This window comes from Drosophila simulans, chromosome 3R (assembly GCF_016746395.2).
Source record: "Drosophila simulans strain w501 chromosome 3R, Prin_Dsim_3.1, whole genome shotgun sequence".
NCBI classification, from domain to species: Eukaryota; Metazoa; Arthropoda; class Insecta; order Diptera; family Drosophilidae; genus Drosophila; species Drosophila simulans.
Window position 1 is genome coordinate 6521321 of NC_052523.2, and position 22778 is coordinate 6544098.

General features: G+C 44.3%; 2 protein-coding genes across 28 annotated transcripts in view; one reads left to right on the top strand and one right to left on the bottom strand.

Annotated features, from left to right (window-relative positions):
* The window catches only part of LOC6727424 (glutamate-gated chloride channel), a 35281-nt gene extending 30135 nt beyond the window's left edge, over positions 1-5146 (bottom strand). For 8 of the 27 annotated variants that reach the window (XM_039295862.2, XM_039295861.2, XM_039295856.2 and 5 more), the window contains exon 1: positions 4576-5144. The gene's annotated coding sequence lies outside the window, so the exon portion shown is untranslated. Of the gene's footprint in view, positions 1-4575 lie in introns of all 27 variants that reach the window. The other 19 variants (XM_016175626.3, XM_039295868.2, XM_039295859.2 and 16 more) reach the window with 4 other exon arrangements.
* A 14248-nt stretch (positions 5147-19394) lies between these two features.
* LOC6727425 lies at positions 19395-19994 on the top strand. The gene is made up of 2 exons (XM_002102771.4): positions 19395-19632; positions 19689-19994. The coding sequence occupies exons 1-2, from the start codon at positions 19533-19535 to the stop codon at positions 19853-19855; spliced, it is 267 nt and encodes an 88-aa protein (XP_002102807.1). The 5' UTR covers positions 19395-19532; the 3' UTR covers positions 19856-19994.
* The last annotated feature ends 2784 nt before the right edge of the window (positions 19995-22778 follow it).

A 22778-nucleotide genomic window follows, 5' to 3' on the forward strand; every position in this document is an offset into this window, starting at 1 on the left:
AGCAAATTCCACCCTTATCTGTGCTCCACTGCATCCCCAACCCCCCATTGTTTTTCGGTTATTTTTAATTATTTTTTTAATCGTTAGCTGGGCTTAGTTAGAAACACATACATGAAGGTTTTTACGTGCGGCCAACATGGCGTATGTGCAATATGCAAATGCAAATGCATTCGCCAAAGAACAACAATTCACAAATTGAAATCAACGAGCATACAACTTGATAGGTTTTTGTTTGTTCCCTTTTAGCCCCTCTCCATCCCCAACCCCACCCCCCTCCTATGGATCCCATTCTAGGTCCTGGGTGCTCTCCTTTCTGGCTCTTTCGTTTCGCTTTTCAGCTCGTGTCACACACGCCATTCACTTGTTGTTGGCTTTGTTGCTGCTGTTCGACATGCATCGATTACATAAATGGGTGGGGTGGGGTTGGTTGGTGTAGAGTGGGGTTTTGGGTGGCTGCAGGTCCTGGGCGGCAACGATGTGGGTCCTTGCAGGCAGGAGGAGCAGAGGTCGGACGAACGGCGACATAAGTCACGAAGCTTTTGCTAATGATGAGGGCCTTGATGCTTTTTCAATTAACCAAATGTGTGACGTACGGAAAGCAGATAGTAGGCAGCGTTCTGTTTGTGACAGTGGCAACAATTTGGCCGGGCATAAATCAATGTGAAAGCCAGTTTGGTGATTCCTTGGTTGCTAGTCCCCTCTCGAATTGCCGTACTTAGGTGGCATGATCAGCCCAAAATGAGACCTTGCCACTAATAGCGAGGCTATGAAGGTGATTCAAGACCATGCAAAATGAGCCCGCAGTTGACTTCTCTTGTAATGAATGTGTGCATGCAATAAACTCATTCAAGCCACTTGCATAATTATTATTATTACAGTTCCAGAGCCGCTCACACACGCCCAATGCTATCTATACACACATACATATACACTCGTAAACATCTAACCCTAATTTGCATTTATGTGGGACTGGGGCCAGTTGTGATTACCTGGCAAGCTCTTTTGTGTCATTCGTCGTCGGCTCCTCCGCAAAATGGCAATAAAAGCAATTCGCAAAAAATCCGCATGTGTAGTGTGTGTGCTCACCGTCCCGCAGATATACACACCCACACACACACACCACACCCGCATCCACAACCATATCCACATTCACACAGAGGGCTACTTATAAACTCACCTTAATTAAACGTGATTAAGTAGATTTCCTCGTTTTTCTGCTCGACGAACTGTTTAGTTGTCGATGGTCTATGTGTGTGTGTGTTTGTGTGTGAATGTGCTTGAAGGTGTGGGTGTTGGTGACCTGTGCTTATTAGTTGCCATTTATTGTTGTTCCTGCAAGTTGGAAAGGGTATGATAACTTGGCCGTTGAGGTTGCTTGGACCTGAGTCTTATTTATTAATAAAAGATTTAGTCAAGTGAGCCGACACTGTGCGCAACTGCCACATGGAGCACTTTGGGGAAATTAGTAATTTATGGACAGGCCAACTCCTCCAATTAATCCAATGTATGAGAATATTTTTGTATTTAAAGAAGATATTTTTGAGAGTATTGGCTTGTTACTTATTTAATACTAATAACTGTAGTCGCCTTTAATAGTAGCAATGTTTAAAATCACAATTGTTTTAGAAGGGCTTCTAAAATAATTATTATTTTCAAAATAATTACTTCGGTAAATAAATATTGAAATTACATTTTGTAACATAACCCCTTTATTCAATATGTGTGCAGTCAAACAAATGGACGAAAATAATGATAGAGGTCGAATAACTCTTAATTACATAATTCAGTTTGCATTGTTCAAGAGAATGCTTTGAAATTCAACACTCACGTTTTGCTTCGTTTGAGTACTGCTTTTGAGAAGGAAAAGCACAGGATAATTTAGCAACAACAAATTGAATAGTAGAACATAAATGAGAGCGATATTATAATCCGGTGAGTTGGCATCATACCTCTGCTTCAAAGTAAAGGATTATAATGTGAGCGAATGATTTAAGAAGTTCGAAACCGCAGCAACTTCGATTTAAATATTTCTCTCTCCTCACTTGTAAGCGCCACAAAAGGCTTAATTAAAGCAAAATCTTTTAGCATGCCTAATTTGCCCCAAGAACACACCCGGAAAATGCCCAGGAGGGTATTCAAGTTTTCGGCTCAGCCCAAATTAGCATTCAATTTCCATGGTTTTCCATGCTTTTTGCCTCCATTGTCGGATGCTTGGATTCGTTTGGTTTGGGTTGGGTTCCCTTCGCTCACGTTGTTGTAATTTAGTTTCATTTGTGCACGAAAATGAATTTGTATTATTGTTTGCATTAATTTGCCTTATTAATTACGTTTATGCTTCTGACTATTATGTTTTTTCTGTTGCACCCCGCTCCCGCTGGATTTTCCCACCACCCCCAAGTTTTTTCCCAGGGGGTAATTCGAGCGTTGCCTGTGCGGGCAATCAAATAAATAATGAGACGGCGACTGTGGCTGCCGCTGTCTGAGCTCTCAGTTCTCCGCTCGCAATTCGCAATTCTCCGATTGGTGTGGGGATGCGTATTGTGGAGTCCGGAGTCCAGAGTCCGGGGAACTCAGTCCGGAGTTCTCGGTTTGCTGGCCACTGCCGGCGTCGCTGTCGTCAACTTTGTTTAATATGCGCAAAACGTCGCAGAACTTTTGCAGCTACTTGTCGTCAACATCGTTCAGTTCTACCCAGGCTCCAATCTTGCCAGCTTCCCAGTTTTCCCCCGTGGTTGTTGTGATTGTCTATGGCAACTTGCTTTTATTATTTGTTGCCGCTCGTCTGTATTTCTATAATTGCCTTTTTGCCTTTGTCTAGCCCAACGTCAAGTGTCTGTGTGTCAGTGTCTGTTTGTGTGTATCAGAGTATCAGAGTATCTCAACATTTTCAGTTGTCCTGCTTATGAAATTCACACAACTTCGGTTCGCCTTCGCTTGTGGAGCAGTGAATCGGGGAATCAGGCCCGCTGACAGCTTTCAATTTGCGTGGGAAATCGGGGCGGAGGGGAAAATGCAATTCACAATTTTCAATTTTCCTTCTTCGGCTGCCTGCTGCCACGTGCACTGCAATTTGGCCCCACCCTCCCTCCGAGTTTAATTCAATTGATTGGCGATAGTTGTGGCTTTTAGCTCGGCAGAGCGACGTACATGGGACGTATGCGCAACGGATAGCTTCGCGCTGCCGTACATTGCTCATACGACCCGTGCGCACCGGCAGGGAAATAGAAAATTCCCAGAACTTTGCTGACTTGGTTGACTTGGCTGACTTTTGAACTTTTGCACACACAAACACACACACGCACACTGCAACACTCGCACACTTGAATGACAGGAAAGAAACAACTTAAATGTCAACCCGATGAAGCCGAGCCACTCCGCCATAAAACTCGCATTTCACGGCACAAAAGCAGCAACCTCAAGCAGCGCACTAGGCCACGCTGATTTGTACACAGCCGGGCAAAGAGAAAGCGCCAGCACAACGGCAAAGAACAACAAACAGGCAGCACAACAACGGGGGAACTTAGAAAAAAACAAAGACAGGAGTGAAAAACAACGAGGAATCTGCTTCCGTGTTGATTGTTTCGTTTTGCCCGGCTTTGCTTGAGCGAGGAAAACTGCAAAAGACGGCAGGACGACGCCCATAAAAAGCGACTATGTCTGCGGGAGTCGCTTTAAAAACAAGTGAAAGGTGCAGGAGCACAAGATGGGGTGGCACTGCTGGGAAAACCTGTCCATCAGCAGAACTATTGCAACAATAAGCAAGAGCAATTTGACAATTGAAGTGCTTCTTCACGAGAGGAGCCCCCAAAAGAAAGGAGACCAAAGTAGCCTCATCGCTTGCCAGGGAGCACTTGAGCACAGTTTCCGGTCATTTACACGTACACGTACACACACTCACACACAGGCACACTCAATCTGCGAATCTGTGTGTGTATGTGACACAGTATCCTACATTTTTATTGGCATCCTTCAGCCAAAGTGCGCGTGTGTGTGTGTGAGTAAGAGTTTATCAAATTCATTGCATTACCAGTTAGTAATTGCCGAGGCATCGGAATCCCAAATGGATTTTTACCAATCCGGAGCAAGGTCAGCTGGCTGGGAAATTGAATTTTCCGCAGCTTTGTTTACACATTGTGCCAATTTAAAGCAATTACTTGAGCTGCTTTTCGTTTTCCCGCGGGCCGAAAGTAACGTGGCCCAGAAAAGCGGGCTATGAAAAATCACCGAAGACAATTGCAAGCAACTTTCATAACTTTGTGTGTATGTTTTTTTCTACTACTTTTACAGCGTGTGCGTTTGTTGGGTTAAGGGAAAGTCGAAGGGGCAGGGGCGGCTCACAAGGGGGGAAGGTCCTGTTTGGATGGATGGATGGATGGCAATTTCTGTGCACAGACTCCACGTGAAAAGCATCGCTAATCTGGCTCTCTCCGTTCTCTCGCCGCCTCTCTCTGTCTGCACAGCCATCTCTCTTTGGGAAAATCTCTGCGCAGATGCTGCTGCTGCAGGATCAGGGTGTGGTGAGTTATGCTGCTATGCTGCTGCTGTGTGGAAAAACGGAAATTTTCCTGGCCCTACCTTCTGCTGGCGTCGCTGCTGCTGCGCTGCTCCTTCGGTGTCTCTGCTCTGCCGACTTGGTTTACAAATTTTCCTGCTTGGCTGCGCGCTTTTCCACTGCTGCTGCTGCTGCTGCTGGTTTTTCTTCTGCTGATATGTGACACGCACTCACACTGGCACATGTACAAAACACTCTCACACACACACGCGCGCGCTCTCGCTCTCTCTCACACACACACACACGGGGACACGGACACACAGGCGCTTGTTGTTGCTGCTGCTGCTGCTGTTTGTCTTGCTCTATTTGCTATTTGCCAGTAGTTGTCGCATTTATTTTACACATCTTTTATTTATCATTTATCTAGTTGCTGCTGACATCGCTGTTATGTTGGGGGCGTCCTCGATAATCGACTGGCTATCTCCTCACTCGCTCGCCCGCTGCTTGCTGTCCTGCTCTCTCAAGCGCTCTGTGTGTGTCAGTTGGTTTTTTATATTTGGCCAAATAAACTAGTGCACGTTTCCGCCTTTGTCAACCGAACACGTCAACTGTCTGCACCTGACTGACGGACCTCGCAGTTCCCAAGTTCCGAGTTCTCCGTTCACAGCTCTCGATTCTCCGTTCTCGATTTCTCGATTCTCAAAAGGCGTCGCTGCGCGAGAGCAAGCAGAGCAGTGTCTCTCAAAATCCGAGAATCCCATGTGGATGCTGTTCGGCCGAGACCATCTCTTCTGCTCTTACAACGCTGCTCCAACGGCCTTTGTTTTGATTTATTTTTGTGGTAGGTTCTTGCCGAGATTCCCGAAGAGCAAATGCAGAACGCTAAGAGCGGCCACAGCCTCAATCGCGGGCACCCGACTAAAAATAATACTTGTAGCTTAACCTTTTCCAACCCAGCGAGGCACCCGAGCCTAAACCCCCCAAACCCCTCGAACGCGCCAAACCCCTAAAACCCCTCGGCAATCAGCATTCAAAATCCAACTCGCAGAAGTATTCGAAGCGCAAAAATTTGCGCTGCCGGGGCAAACAAAATACCAGCCCCAAAAATAAATATCATAAAATATGAAAAATAAATAAATGAGCTGGCTACAAGGCAGGGGGGTGGGGGGTGCAGAGGGCGGGTTAGGGTGAGTCGGAATAAATATAAATATTTGGCGAGCTACAGTTACGCCCCGGCTTAACAAAAGGGCTGCTGCCCAATCGGGTTTATACAGATGGCGGGCAACGGGCACCATTGTTGATTTTTTTAAGCGGCCTCTGCTGCTCTTTATGCAAACTGTCGCCGCTCCGCTTTCACCTCGTCGACCCCGCCCATCGACGCCCGCTGCCCACCCAACCACCCACCGCCCACTCCTTCCGCTCGTCCTTGTGTTGTTGCTGCTGTTTGCGGGTCGGGCGTCTCATGAATATGTAAATTGTTATTATTGCATATTGTTAGGCGCCAGCAGCAGCAGCAGCCGCGAAACAGGATAACAGCTCCGGCAAGGACTCTTTGCTAAGCGCTGCTCAGGTAAAGAAAGTGGAGAGAGCGACGAACTTCCGCCGGAAATAGTAATTCCCATAGATTTGATAAATGTCGTTCAGCGAATTAAATAATGAATAATAAATGTCACTCACTCATACTTGATTTTGGGCAGTACTGTTGCTGTTTTGGAATTCTAATTAAAATAAGTACAATTTGCTACTATTTTGAAATGAAAGTATTAAAGCACAATCTGCCAGATGTAAGTTTTGTGATTTGTATTGTAATTTGTAATAAATAACCACTATAATTATATACAATAGAACTAAGACACTTATTCTATCCTCTAGTTGCAAGTCTAAAATTAGCTCAGAACTGAAGTAAGTGTAAGTGAAGGATTTAGATGGCTAGGAAGAGCAGAATTTCTAGGCTCATTTAGGCGCCCGGGAATCTGCTCGAAGCGAATTAAATTCCGGGCGGATCGGGCGTCTTTAAGCCAGAGCAAATCATTGTCATTGGCGACGGCAACACCTAGGCAACAAAGTAATGGCTGTCAAACGAAGACACTCATAGTGAAAGGACACAGACACACACGCATGTACTTGAGGAGCCTTGACAACCTGAACAAGCCAAAGAACAAGACATTTGCCGCGGCGACTTTGATTGGCAGCCTTCTTGGTAAAAGTAGGGGGTTTCCCCAGTCCACAAACTGGGGCGAAATCATCCTCACTCTGGCGGCCTCTGTGAGTGTGAGTCTGAGTGCGAGTGTGTGTGTGTGTATGTATGTATGTGAAAGAAGCGCGCTGTCGTCACCGCCATCATCATCGTCATCGTCATCTATAATAACATCAAACGGCGCACTGTCCGGACACCAGAGGCCCACCGGATTCCAGTTTGCCAGCTCTCAAATCTCGCCGTTCTGCGTACCGCTCCGCCCGCACCAACCATTTGCCACGCCCCACGTCCTTCGGCACCTTAGGACCATTCCGGCCACCAGCCTCCCCGCTTGTTATCACGCGCAATAAAAAGCTTGCCAGCATTTCGCTTCTCGCCCATCCTCAATACTCTGCGAAAAGGGTATGGAGCGTTGGTCGAGATTCTCCAGGGGAAACACGGTACACGGTGTGGACTTGCAGATTCCCGCCATACGATTGCTCTGCGTTCTGGGAATTTCTTTAAGGGCAACAATCGGGGCTTACTACTCGGATTTAAAGTGGTGCAAAGTGTGTTCCAAGTAAGAGCTTTCCTTGGAGAAAATACTTTGCTCTGATTTTTATTCCAGGCGTCAACAATAAGCGTTGTTTATTTGAATCTCAGGCTAAATAAAGGTATTATGAACTATACTTATATGTTAGAGCACTCAGCTACATTTCAACTTCCACTAATAAATTAATATATAAATATAAATATTTTAAGCAAAGCGTTGATTTCCATAGTAGTCTTAGTCTTTCCTATTAGTTAAGTGCCAAAAAGATAGCATTTTAAAAAACCTATTTATCCACATTTGAAAGAAGATGATCTCTTTGCGCTGCCAGTAAAATACTACAAAGGATTTTTAGTCATTTGCCCTGATTTTTCCTGCGGAATCGGTTATCATCCTTTTTAAAATCCCCCCAGAGCATCAAAGCTTCGTCATCCCCCATCGATGTTTTCCTTTTTCTACAGATGCTTACTTGATTTTTCCTTCCCTGCGATTTTCAAACATTTACTTTCGCTTTTTGCAAAGGAAAACATAGACAAACACACACGAAAGGAGGGAATGGCACGTATTCAAATTGTGGGTGGCAATTGGAGCAGCCACCCCGAAACCACCCCACTCAATCGCGATTTCCCCCCGCTGGTCATGGGGAAAAGCAACAACAGCAGCAACGTGGAAAATACGCCCCGTGTTCGCAGGCGAAAATTGTTGTTGGTGGGCGTGGCAGGCTGCGAAGTCGACTGCGGCTGCGGCAGCGGCGTTGCCTGAATGCGCGTTTAGTTTCAAGTGTTATTTTTGTACTAGAAGCAGCGGCAGCAGCAGCCGAAGAGATTGAGGTGGCGGATGGGGGGGGTGGCTGTAAGGATGGCGGGTGGTTGGGCAGGTCGAAGGACTCGTTCTGCGTCTTCGTCGTTGCCGGGCTGCCTTCTTCTTCTTCGTTTTCTTCGTCTTCGTCTTCGCCTTCATCTCGTCCTCGTCGCCTATTTCGGCTGAAGTGCGTAATTGATGTGAAAAGTGGCAACAAACTGTTTTTTATTTGCGCTTGCTTTCAATTTGTTTAAATTGCTGGGCGCTGTCTTTCCACTTGCCACACTCGCACACAAGCCCACGCACACACACACTCATTGACACACCCACCCACACCCACACACACACATTTTTAAACGCTGATTGAAGTTTTATTGAATTTTAAATTGCACTGGCCTCGCCTTGAGTTCGCTTTCCTTCTGCTGCTTATTTTCACTTTTCACTTTGTACTTGTGCTTATTTGCAGGCAACTCCCGATATACACGGCGGGAAAATCTGGAGTTACGTCTTGGAAATCGATGTGACTATAAATATGAACTTGTATACTATATTTACAGTAGTCTTTGTTAGCCTTTTTTTACAGCTTTCGATTACCCGTTGTAACTCAAATCTATCTAGCTACATTCTTTGATTTTCCAAATTATAAAGGTTCACATATAGACAAATAGACATGCAGGAAAACTCATTGAAAGAAGCCAAAAGTTTGATTTTTCCCATCTGTCATACCACTTCTCAGCCATAATTAGATTTGCATTTGGTTAAAGACCCTAATTTTCCCGCAGTGCACTTACACTTTTCCTCTCGCTTACCGTCTTCATCTCGTTCTTTCCGCTTGAGTGTTTTATTGTTGACACAAATAATGTCACTCAAAATGTCAAAAAGAGGCCGCTGGAATTTCGTAGCATTCGCATTTGTGTTTTTGTTATTTTTTCCCAGCCGGCTGCTGGTCCCGAAGTGCTGAGGTTTGACATACATTAAAGTGAGTTGTCAGGTGCGTGTTTTTATAGGTAACAGGAATATAAATGGCGAGAAAGCGCCAACTCCCCTTTGGCGCCACTTCTGCGCCGCTTTCCCACTCACTCACTTTCCGCAAATTTTCCCGGCTGGCAACAATTTAGCGAAACTCCCACCCAACTAATTGTAATCAGCTGCCAGTGCGGCACGCCCCCTCCGCCTTTGCGTCCGCAGAGAGTTCGGAGCGTCAATTACTTAGCCTTCATTGAGAGGAGCAGCTGCCGCAAGTCAAATAAAACATATTACAAATGACTCCGGCACCCCCGATTCCCACAGTTTTCCCAACTGCCCCGATTTCCACAGTTCCAGGCATTACTCAGCCTTAAGAGCTCGTCCGACGCCGTGGCAGCAATCTGACAAATTTCGCACAAATTATGCGTTGGCCACAAAAATGATGACGACAACGATGGCACGAATGGGCAATGGGATGGGATGGCCGGCGAGGCGGACGGACGGACTCGGTGGCGATACGGATTCGGATTCGGATTCTGAATCTGATTCCGATCCTGGGGACGGCAACAAAAGGCGACGAAATTATTATTGCATTAAGTGGAATTATTAAATTTCATCGACGACGCCGACGACGACGGCTCAGCGAAAATAAAAATAAATAAATCTAATCAAAAATAAGCACACAAATAAAATGGCGAATGATAAAAAAGGAATGCGGCAGGAGCAGGACACACACCAAATAAATCAATAAAAGGAGACAATAACACGAAATTCGGTCGCTGTGGGAGCAGTGAGAAAAATCTGTGGCCAAATACTTATTAAAATAAGTAGAAAATCGTTTTTAGAATATTATCAATTTTGAACCCATTTTATATATAAAAAAATAAAGTCGAAACTTTTGTAATTTCTAAGCAACTTATTTGAACAGGAAAGCATAATTTTAAGATATTTATTGCTTATGAATAATCTATTATTTAAATATATTATATTAATAATATAATAAATAGTAACATTTTGCTCTAAGTGGCCCTTTTTTCGGGGCAAAAAGTTTGCTGCGCCACTCAAATCAACATAAACTTTGATATATTGTGTGCGGCAATAGGCGCAGTGTCCTGCCAGGCATGTCCTGCGTTGATTTAATGGCCGCCACCCCTGAGGGTCAGGGCCAGGGGCGTGGCGGGGCCAGGGGAGCCGCAGCAGCCAAACTACTTATTACGAACGCCGCTTGTCGCCATTGTTGTCAATTTGGTCCTGTCTTTGACAGCTGCGAAGTGAGGATGGGTATGGCCATGGGGATGTGGAGGGTGATGGTGATAGGACGAGGCTTCGGCGAGGAATCGGCGGCTGGGCATTCAAATTGTAGTCGCATCATCATCTTTATGGGCTATTGTGATTTTGGAATTAATTGCCAGCAGCACACACAAGCTGAGGCGCATATTTGGCGGCGCCACGCTGTAGAAGTGCTTAAAGGATTTCGTGTCCTGTCGCCCCGAGTTCAGCGGAGTTAAGTTGGGTTCGGCAGCAACAGTTTTTGGCGGGCATCCTTCCCTGCTCCTGCCTCCAGTTACTTGATTGCCCCCAAAAGTATGCAATGCTAATAAATTCGCTTTTATGTGGCCAGCGCTCAATTTTCGCTCTCACTCCACGCGCCGACCCACTTTTATGACAGATCATTAAAATTTTTTCGGGTCGCATTTTAAGTAGCCTGTTTGTCTTGTTTTTATGGCGCTTGATTCGGCTAACTCCTCCCAATGGCCGAGTTGAGTCAAAGGGTGCATTAATATTGAACTTTATTGTCTTTTAGCGGGTCAGTTTTTGGGCTCCGGTTGCCAGTTATTCGAAAATGGTTTAACTGGCCTCAGCAAAATGTGTTAATGGCGGTCGCGGGCAAGTGTTTACTGGGGGCGGAAACGGATACGGGATATGGGATATGGGTTATAGGATAAATATTGAAAACAGGCCCGGCTAATTATGGAGCCCATAATAAATGGGCCAAGAAGGCGAATGTTTGGTCATGAATGCGTAGTGCTGGACCGCATCCAATTATGATTCGCAGCCAAGCAGGCCATGAAAATGCGCAACCATCTCCAGCTGGAAATCCCATTTCCCAAAGTCTCAATCCCCAGCAGCAAACTCCGAAAAAAATACGCAAAACGAACGAAAAAGAAACGAAAATCCAGCAGACTTCAATCGAGTTGCTCCACTTACAACATCATATGGTCTCTGACCTCACATTACGTATACGCCCCAGCTGTTTTTCTCCGCAATTGTCTGCTGGTGGTGCACATACCATCGAAAAAAGGGCAAGTCCATTGGCAAACATTACGTATACGCAGTGCTTGTATTAAATGCTGTGGCATGCTTGCAGGGACGTCGCGTCGTCATCGGCGACACTTTATTATTGAATATGTCATACGCCCCTTCCCAATCCCATTTGCATAATTGATCGGCATCGGGAGCGAATCGCTGGCGTGGATTGTAATCGCCAGCCAGACTTGGTTCCACTGGCATTTCCATCTGAGTTAGATGAAAACTTCGCCGGCTTACGCACTCCGCCCTCTTTGTTTTGTGGGCAGGGGTAGGGGAAGTGGATGAGAGGCCCTGTCTGTTTTCATCTTTTTTTGCGGCATCAAATATTGATGCATAGCTACGTTGACGACGAGTGTTCCATAATTGATGCATGTGTGATTTATGTGCGTCCTCGCCACCACGTTCAATTGTGCAAATCAATTTCAATAATCGACAACCAGTTGGCGGCAATGATCGAAATGAAATAATAGATACATGTGTGTGCGCCGTGGTGTGGCAGCCACAGCCACACCCACACCCAAGCCCACAGCCCCCAATGTCCCCGGAGAGCTCTTCAGCCCAAATTTGCGGTTCCATAAAATGTTCTTGATGCGGAAATTGATGGCACTGGCAGCCCCGAGGAAGGACACAATTTGGAAAGCTCTGTGTTGATGGAGAAAAAGTCTGGGCTGTACACAGTACACATTAGTCATAGAACATCCGATTCTCGATATTTCACTTTTATCAATTTCAAATTGCTCGGAAGTCTCAATTTCCAAGAACGATATGGAAACAGGCTCTGACATCAAATATCCCCATTTTCATTTTATCATGTCCTTTAGGTAGTTAAGATTCCCATGATCATATAGATCTTGCAAATACTTCGAAATCTCAGCCCAATGTGTTCTGAATTATTGTTTTTTGTCTCCAAGTATTAAAGCTAAAGCTAAATCTTTTCGAAAAGTCCACTGTTACATATAGCTGTCATGAGGACAATCCGAAAAATGCTAACTAAACTTTGTTTTAATCTTTAATATCTGACTTAGTCGGAATATCATTATAGTTTCGTTGTTCTTGATCATATATTTTTCATATGCCTAAGCTGGTTTCCTTTCAACATTTTCCACTTATCAATCAAGAAGATATGATCGACTATTTTACAGCCACTTTGGTGCTTGCAGCTGCGAGTAATGGCTATTCTAAGGAACTCCCTTTGGATTTTTATCAAAAAAAACAAACTATACGAAAAAATCATGTTTCTCTTGAAAAACTTACAAGTGATGATTAAAACCCAATGGAGCGTGTGACCTTCGATGCCATTAATGGTATCTTCAGGGTCCAGCAAACAATGCACCCACACCAATGGCAATCAGTCAGCCTCAAATTGTTACTAATCAAGACTCCCACTTCGATGGACCGAGTATCCAGAACAGTACTGGGCACTCCTAACTGCCCCCGAGGAAAGTGGAGGAAAGCCTGTCGCCTCTCCTGGCTGTGCACTCAAGAGTTGTCTATGGCAACGGCTGGCAAATGTGTGCGGACACAGGACTCCAGGGCTGTTTACAAGCTCAGTTTGCTGCACAAACTCACACACAGGATGATATAACGAACGGCCAGGACCACTCACATGCAACCAAAGGAATTTAATTATAACTTCTGTAACTAATTTCCGTTTTTGGGCTAACGTATGAGTGGAATATATGCAAAGTGGCCGAAAATGCTGCACAAATTAATATTTAATACATTCGAAATTGGCAGACAGCTGTCCATTGAATATTACGCATACGCCGAATTTCTGGCTAAGGGGTCATGGGAAGTTTAGCATGGCGCTTTGCAAAAGTTTGGCCGCGCTGTCGCAGAAATTAACACGTAGCCGGCATAAGCATCATCATCACCACGGCCATCATGGTCGTTTCATAATCACCGGGCTCATTACGTGACTCACAGTGTCCATTAGGACTACAGCCACACGGACAAGACACACCGACCCAAAGGATTACAGCGTCCCGGGGAGTTATTAGACCTATCAGCATTAGCAGCGACCTGAGAGTTGGGCGGAAAAAATGAATGAATGAACGAACGGGGCTCGGCAAACTTTTTCTGCCTCAACTTTGGCCTTGGCTTAACCCACCGGCACACCGTCCGACCGACCGACCGACCGCCACGCAGCTTAACCCCACTTATGCACAAGGGGATCGGAGTCGTCCAAGTCCGGGCGCTCTCGGGCTAATTTAAAGTTTGTTTTATTTAGAATAAAATAAAATATTAAGCAAGCATAAACGAAAAGGGACAGACAGGCGCGCTGAGGAAGCGACAGCGAAACCAATTTTCATTTGTGCTCTTGATAAATTAATTAAATGCGAGCGCAAAAAGGGCGAAAATCTTTAAAATAATTAATTAAATAATCGGACTCCCTGAAGTGGCGAGCATCAGGGCATCGGGCCAAAGGATGGCGGCCAAACCGAAAACAAAACCAAACTGTATGCCAAATGATGAATGCGCGTCAAAGCAGCCCAAGCAAATGAATGGAAATGGATCAGGCGAAAGGGGAAAATCGAGAAAAGCCGGGCAAAGGCGGGCAAGCGGGAAAAGCGGGGGCGTGGCATGTAGATGAAGCCGAAAGCGAAGCAAGCTGAAATTATGGCAACCAACTGACACAGAAATCCATTTTTCATTTTCAGTCACAAGACTGGGCCCCCATCAACGGCCCCGCCTCCTTTTCATCCTCGACCATGGGCCTTTGCCTACTTATTTATGAGCTTGTATGTTGTAGTTGGTCAAACACACCATATAACAACAACAGCAAATACAACGGAAAAACTGCACGGCAAAGAAAAGCAGACGAGCTGGAACAAAAAAGGGGTAGAGATTACAAACGAAAAATAAATAAAAAGCAACAGCAGTAACATGCTGCTTACTGATTCTCCTTACTGATTGTTGCTGCCGCTGCCTTTCCCACTGCCAGGCCAAAATAGTAGCAACAAAAAAGAAAAAAAATGGAAAATGGGGAAAAATGAAAAAGAAAATCGGAAAACAAAACGATGCGAAACAATGCCGGCGAACTGATGAACGAAGTTTGGATTCCCTTGGGCCTCTGCAGCCGGAAAATGTATTCAAGTGGAGTCATTTTTCCAGTTTGTATGAAATACTTGGCATAACTTTTGGGTCGGGCATTCAAAAGTTTCTGCAACCTACGGTAACTGAGGCATTCAATCTAGCTTAATTGCACGAATATTCAATGCTACAATGGAGAATTGCCGAAATGTCTTCATTATTCAAGCATTCTACGCCAACTCCGCTGGTATCCTGATATCCTAGGCTTTGCATAATCAACCCGTGGTGTTTCTATATACACAGTATTTAATCCGGACAACCTCCGTTGTAGAGTGTGAAAAACGGCGGAAATCCGATCCAAATAATTTCAAACTTCCGGCGGAAATTAATGCATATATTTTTAACTCTTTTGTTGTACTTTAATTAAGCAATGGCGGCTACAAACAATGATAACTTAATATTTCATATATAATTTGATATAAATACTATATATAAATGATAAATTTAATATATATCTTTATTATATTTTTTATATCCTACAGCTAATAATTTCCTTTTGCCTGTCAAGCTTTCCATGCCTTAAAAATTGAAGCATTTCCCAAAAATGAAGTATTTCCTTATCCTTTAAGAATACCCATTAACTTTATGCCAAAACTATTAGAGCCCTTCCTTAAGCTAGGGCATCCCGAATCGCCTCAGTCAAAGACCTTTCCTGTTTTTTTTTTTTTATCCACCTTTTTTCCGTTGTTTTGTTTGGTGAAGCGCCTTTCCTTCGCATTGGACTCTCGTCTTCGCTTTGGCATTGTCTGTTAAATTACGTATACGCCTCGCAGCGCACAACTTTCAACCGTCGGCTGATGCGAGTGAGTGTGTGTGGCATGCAAACAAAAGCCGCTTGTCTGTCAGAGTCGAACTTGAAAACTTTCTTGCGTTGAGATTTCTTCATTTTTTTCAGCTTTCTGTTTTCGGTTTTTGGGTTGAGTCGGGCGCAAAGCGCTAGAACAACAACAAAAATGAGTTGTAAATGTCAAAAGCGTTCGGAGGATGCCGTAGACAATTTTCAAATGCTGGCAATCTGCACAGCAATTTGAAAAGAAATGAAAATATGCGCAATAATTTACACCCTAGGCAATTTTTTCCCGCTATGCCACGACCCCATACTATTATCAATTCATGTTTTGGATCTTGTCGTTATTTTTACACCCGTTACCCGTGGAGCACTCGGGGCATGCATAATATTTGATTGTCTTTCGCACTCTGAAATCACATGTGGTAATGTCCTGGGGAAACATCCGATTTTGAATGGAAGTCACAGTGCTTCAAGGACATTTTTTATTAGTTTGTTTAACTCTGATTCTCTTGTTTATATAGAAACTTTATTGTCAAATATTTGATAAACATTTATTCTTTTATAGCAAGATTAAAATCGAATACAGTAGTTAATACAAGCCAATTATTTTTGGAACAGTTTAATTGCATATTTTTATTGACAAGCAGTTCAATAATAATAATTATACGAGCTAAGTAGTTCAGTAATTTAATTGCGTAATTCTAGATTGCTTGGACTGCATATCGAACAGAGTATTGGGTATCGCAAAGTCGAAAATCAGAACTGTGGCTCTGTGACTCGCCTTTGGTCCTTGTTGCTTGTGGCATGACAACTCTTCAGCAGGCGAACGACGATTCCGATGGCCACCCATGTCCTTGCCGGCATGTGTGTGTGAGTGCGAGAGTGGCGGTGTGTGTGTGTGTGTGTGTGTGTGTGTTTTGGCTGTAAGCAGCTGTCAGTGATTTCTGACAAATTGATTTGACAGTCGACAGGCGACCAAGGGGAACCGAAATGCGGAATGCGGGATGCGGTACGAACTTTTGGGCCAGGCAGCAGGCAACTTGGGCGCGTGTGCTAAAAAAAGATGAAAGCCGCCGTTTGCCGTTGCTACCACTACCACTACCATCACCACTCCTCTTGTTGCCATGTCTATGCGTGAGAGAGACGGGGAGAGAGCAGAGGCTGGCCCGCTCATTTGGCCAGAAGAGAAAGCAGCTAAGCAGACGCAGAAAAGCAGCAGCAGCAGCAGCAGGCAAGCAAAAGCAGCGGCAAAGAGTTGTTGCCCCAAAGAGCAGAGCGTGGTGAATTTTTTTATGCTGCCTGTGTGTATATGGATTTGTTATTGTTATACCCTGCAGGCCAAAAGGGATATGCTGCACAGGAAAAAATATAATCCTTACTTTGTAGGAAGCTATGAGGTCTCTTTAAATGCAAGATTGGCTACAAAAAGTTATAAAGTGCACTGATTCACTTGATGCCACCTTTAAAAGTACAGTTTTATCGCATGTAATACTACAGTACAATCTTATTTATGCGAACAGATTTGGTTAAAACTTTTAAATATGGAATATGAAAATACCTTTCATTGAATGTTTTCGCCATGAACTTTAATCTGTTAGTTGAATGATTTTATATAAAACTAAAGTCCAATAAATCGAACGATTTATAAAAAATCAATTAAATGAAATAAGCCCATCTGATAATTCAGATATAAAAAGAATACCTATGATTTATCTAGTTTTCCAAACAGGATCTTAGGGCAACTAGAAGATTGATAATATTCAAGCATATTTCAAAGGCTCCCAAAACTCAAACGCTTCCTAGCAACGTTTAAAAGAACGATTTGGTTCTCTTTTTCATTTTATTAATTTCTTAGAATTACAATAAATGTAATTTGGCAATCTCGAAAAGAGTACCTTATGTCTTATGTCTCTTATATTTCTTCCACCATACTAGCTGAGTAACGGGTATCTGATAGTCGAATAAATTGCCTAAATTAGGCAAGGCAAATTATAATTATAAGCCATCGTTTGATTGTGGTCTACGTTCTTTGCAAATTTCTCTGACGTTTTGCGCAGTGCAAAAATCAAAAGTTTAATGTTACGACAGGTTAACAAAATAAAGACAGTTGGCTTAAAGTGTTTCCCGGGAAATGTTTTCCGCCCGATAGTTTCGCTTTGTTTCGCTTTCTGTGACGGTTGCCAGTTAGTTCCAGCTAGTTACCTGCTGTGCTGAGCTCAGCGCAGTAACTTTGGCTCCTGCTTGATTGACGTTCCAACTGATTGACTAGACTAGTGACTGACGGACTGGACTGAAATCGGTGGGCATGGAGGGTGTCCCGAAACCCCTGCAGCATAACAAATGGCTGCGGTGGGGTGGCGTTGTGGGTGGTGACTTTAAACAGGCATGGGCATGGGAAATGCCATTAGATGAGCAGCTGCCAACGTCAGTGAACGGCGTCTCTCACTTGACAGTTTTATTTATAAACTGTGCAAATAAAACTGTAAATCACTAGGGACACAGTCAGCGAAAGACCGTCGGGGAAAAGTGACCTACATAGATGGCAGGCATGGCCAAAAAAAGAAATAAAATAAATAAAATAGGGAAAATAAAATATATAGAACTCGGCACACTGCGAAAACGAACGATGCCGCTCCGCCGCCACAAATCAAACAATTAATTTCACTGTCTGAAATTCCAGCACTAAATCAACAGCCAAACAATTGAACCATTTAACTATGTAAATAAAATTAATGCTCCCTGAAAGTGGAAGCTGGCCGGGAATGGGAATGGGAACATTGAGAGGCAGCAGGGATAACACCGGACAGTTCCACCTTATGCCTTTGCGCGAGCAGAACAAAATATCCATTAAAAAGCAATCAATATATGGAAAATAAATGCCAGTCACCCAGCCCCATTCGTCCTCATCTCATTTCATCTAGTTAAGAGCCTCTGCCAGCCGCATAATCTGAATTTAATTTACCCCGCAAAAACACACAGCTAAACAGCAGGGCACGAAACGAAACCAAACGAAACGAACTGCTGGAAATAAGGCAAACAAAAACTGAAAAATGTCAAAAACGAAAATGAACTTTCCCGGGGGGTTGCTGGTTGGGCGCTTCCTAGGCTGTAGTGTTGGCTGGCGAATGAATGGCCATTAAGTAGCACACCCATAGAAAAAGGACCAAGGAGCTCAAGCTCAAGGTGAGTTTGCAAGAGAGAGACGGGACATTCGGGCGCTATTGAGAGAGTGGAAGAGAGAGAGCAAGCCAGCCGAAAATATTCCACAGTGAGTTGCCATTTTGCTGCTCCAACATAATTTGTATGCCCCAGCCTCCAGAACTCCAAAACTTGGAAAAACGAGAGCGAAAAAGAAAAGTTTCAGTTACGTGCTGTTGCTTTTAATTGAATTTTTTCCCACTGTAGCTCCTGACTGCTGTAGCTTTTTCCCTAACTGGCCGCTGTGGCCAGCCAATGGTCCAATGGCCTGACCAAGCACATCCGCCCGCCACTTCCGCCGGTGCCCCTTTTCCCGCTTTCCCACTCTTCCCACTTTCCCACTTTTCCGAGGCCCATCGTCCAACCTACTGCCTCCTTAGCATCAGCAGACTCTAGCTGGAGGGCAGATTTCTTGTTATTTCCAACGCGCAGCCAAGTCGCAAGTCCTTAAGCGGTTTATTTTGCTTCACACTGATTTGCAGGCAACGGAGGTGTCCTGAGGACCCATCCTTGCCACCCCCTTTACACTTGAAACTAAAAATGAGGATTATCGCCATCTAAATACAAGTTATGCGATCATAAGACATAATTAATACTTGACCTTTCTCGGTAACTTTCAGACGCGGCAACTTTTAAATTAGAATTGCATTTTATGGTCAAACTTAGGTCTTAAATATTCTATATTTTAATGGCATACCAGTCTTTTAAAATTATAATAATGCTGTTGTGACAATGTGAGATGATTCAACAGGTCGATTTTGAAAATATTATTTTTAGCTACTCTTCGGCGTGAAGAAACTTTTCCGGCAGTGCAGCTTTCCTCGATTTGCTGCTGCCAGTTTTTATGCAGCAAGTTTTTAATTAAGAAGTTTCAATTTAACATTGCCCATAGACTGCACTTCGCTCTCGAAAAGCGCATTATCATAATAATTTACTTACTCACTTAGTTGGAGTCGGGGCACTTCAGAGCATAATCGTCGACGGGATTTTTTTCGAGGCCGCTCCACTCAGTTGCTTCGTACCCAAAGGCAATGAGATAGCTTTCAATTTGGAAGTATATTTGAATATTTTGGAAAACAATTGCTGTCGCACACTACGAAGCTATTGAGGGACACGCGGTTAGGGGCCGCATGCTGCGTTATTGGTCCTCTTAAAGATGCCAAGTCATTGGCCATGTCTTTTGATCCTGCTTGTTTTAATCGTACTCCTGCTAGCTGTTGGCGGATACTACACTATTATTCACCCGAAACAGATTCGTAAGTTCGGGACTCATGTATCCTGCTAGCTAGTACTGACCCCCCAACCCTTGCAGACCTGGAAAGCTGTTATCACAAAGGCGGAGCCTGCCGAGAAACGTGGAACTGCGAGGAGAGGTACCGCAGTCGTGTTCGCACCACGTGTATCAACAAACGAAAGGTCTGCTGCATGTCCACGCTCCAGATAAAGAGCCTTCAGGATGCCGAGTACTACGCCGAGTGAAGGTCCTTTGGATTGGAGACTGCCCAAGTCGAAACAGCCGAACATGCCACTTTTATTGCACACATTATCCTGTATTGAATGTATCATTTCGTAGGCAATTTATTACAATGGAATAATGAAGTTAAATTAGTATTCCGGACAAGGCGATTCTAAATTTTTAGTTATCACTAAGGCGATTTTCTAAATTAGATGGTGTGACATTCTGTATGAGCATCTTTCAAATCGTTTTTATTACCCTTTGACTACGTTTTGTACCTAAGATAGTAAAATTATATATATTCATTACCTTTTTCACGTATAACGTCATGAAAAATTAAAGTCGGCTTGTTTTCTTCGCAGTGCCTACGTTGCCGCCACTCACATTCACGTCCACGTCCAACTCGATCCAATTATCTGGCCCACTATCAGTTCCACTGGTCCATCAATTGAATCGTTATGCCTGCGATAAGTTTAACATTCTGTCTGGCCAGCATCCTTTGGCCGTGCACCATCCGTGAGTCCGTGCCCCGCCTCTCTGCTCCGGAAGGCCCTGGGCTAATTTAGTGAGTTTGCTTTGCCATTTTCCCCACCAATAATACTCGCAACTCATTTGTCTGCTGGCCGGGACTGCTTAGCCGAATCGCCATCCCCATTCCCATCCCCATTTCCATCCCGATGCCAATCCATTCCCACGGGGCACTCGACGAGCAACACTTGGCTTTGTCCCACACAAATCCTCCGACACCCTCCTGCCACTTTTCCCATCTCTAATGAAGCGCAAATGTTGATGTAAAAATTTAATTTAGTTCGTAACCCAACGATGCCACACACGCAGGTCCTTGCGACTTGGCTGGGAAAATGGCTGGGGCGAATGGAATGTCCAAATGTTTATGCATCGTGTGGCGAAACGCGTGTTTACCTTCTAATGTGTGCGTGACATGGACCCATGGGTTATATATGCGCACACACACATGCAGTGAACATTACGTATACGCAGGGATGTCCTTCGCTCCCTATGCTGGCAACACAAAAAATAATAATAAACGATGCCACCACGTACATGTATTAAAAACAAAGCGCAGCACAGAAAACGCTGACAGGCCCTTTGCCTTGGGTTGCTCCAGCTCCAGTTTCAGCTCCAGCACCAGCTTGGGGATCCTGGAGGACATCTACTGCTCCTGCAACCCCTTCTTCATTATCCTCCACCAGCTCCCGTGAAGCCCATGGTCGCTGAAACCCTGCGAACCGGCAACAGAAGCCCGTCACAAAGCAAAGCTAACAAACTGTGAGCGGAGCGGAGCACAAATAGCGGCGACCAGCGACCGGAAGGGAGTGCAGTGGCGCGACAAGGAGGGGCTTGGGGGCGTATGGGAGTGGACAGAGACGGGGCCAAAAGGGGTTGCTGTCAGCCCAGACATTCAATGTCGTTCGCTGGCTGCCAGCGATGTTTACGAGCACAGTGCCCCCAAGTTACCGGAACTAGTAAAATACAATTTACAAATAAATTCTTATATATTAGATGAATCACGTACTTTTAGTGGTCATACAAATAATTCTAAATTTTAAAATATAAAATTTACAGAAAATCGCAAGAATTTGGCAAAATAGAATACTTTTTAAAAATTAAAATTAAATTAAATATTACATTTTAAACTATGATTTCATGTTTCGTCGGTTGCTCAAAACTCAATATTTTCGTCCACTTTTTCAACTGCAGTTCTTCACCTTTTACCTCTATATACCCCAAATCAAATTTGCAAAATAAACTTGAAATAAAATTACTCTTGGCCACGTGCTAAATCAGTGTCCGTTGCAGACTGGCAGGCAGGAAAAACTAACGAACGACATCGGCGGGTCCTGGCAAAAGTACCCGGCAAATGGGTGGGGCAAAAGTTTGGCCTCCACCACCGGCCCCATCTCCATTCTCACTGGCACCTGCTCTGCTCTGCAGTCCTCCTCTTGTTTATGGCTTTGTTTGCACTTTTGTTTATGGGTGTACATTTTAAACGCTATGAGCACCTGCTCCGCCATCATGTGTGGCTGCTTTTGTGTGATCCTGAATGTGCCAGTGCTTGTATGACCGTTCCGTGACTTGTACTTCTACCCCACCCCCTCCCCAAAGCATCAGAACCGCCCAGCACCCCATACGCCCCAGATTTCCGACCGCCTCCGTTCGCCGATTGCCACAAAACGAAGCCGGCTCCAGTGTCAGCTGACAGATGCAGTGATTTTAAGCGTCCATCAAAAGCTCCTGTTTGACATTTAATTGTTGCACATTGTTGTCCTTGTGGCCGAGCAAGGAGCACGGAGAATGGCGAATGGCGAAGCAAACACGACATCCACGTCAACGGACAATCTGGGTTTACTTTGGTCATTGTTGCTCGGGTTCAAGGTGAGCTGCGGCCAAATTCTCCACGGCCAAACCATAAAAGACCGAAGTCATGTGCTTTATTACACATTCAACGGCAATGCGGCAGGAGATTATAGTCGTGAACCTAAACACAGGAATCCAAATATCCAGATATCCAGGTGTGTGCATTGTCGTTAGAGGTGGGAATCAGAGCGTGACTTTGTGGGATTTTCGGGTCCGCACTGCCAAAATACATTTCATTTGTCAGCGGGTGAAAAGTTGCCTCAAGGCAGCTGCATAAAAAATTAACAAGACTCTCATTTAAAAAGCAATTAGTATTTATTAAAATAATAAAAAAGTCTCAACGGTCTGTAGTTCGCCATTGTTTTTAAAAGTTGTTGGTTTAATTTCTATATAATAATATTGCTTAGGCGTGGTTTTGTATTTTGTGTTTAGTATTTCACATCTAAAAGTGAAAGGGGAATTTAAATAACATAAAATATTTAGGTTTCATATGAAAGTGTTCTGGAAAAGTGGAAGTAAAAAGCCCAAAGAGGTGAACTATATTCCCCGAGGCGCTTGCCATTAAAAATA

What these genes read in the sequence shown, in the direction of transcription:
- LOC6727425 (XM_002102771.4), top strand. Translation starts at nt 19,533, where the DNA reads ATGCCAAGTCATTGGCCATGTCTTTTGATCCTGCTTGTTTTAATCGTA. An exon ending in TATTCACCCGAAACAGATTC is followed by an intron (nt 19,633 to 19,688) that starts GTAAGTTCGGGA and finishes CAACCCTTGCAG; the next exon opens with ACCTGGAAAGCTGTTATCAC.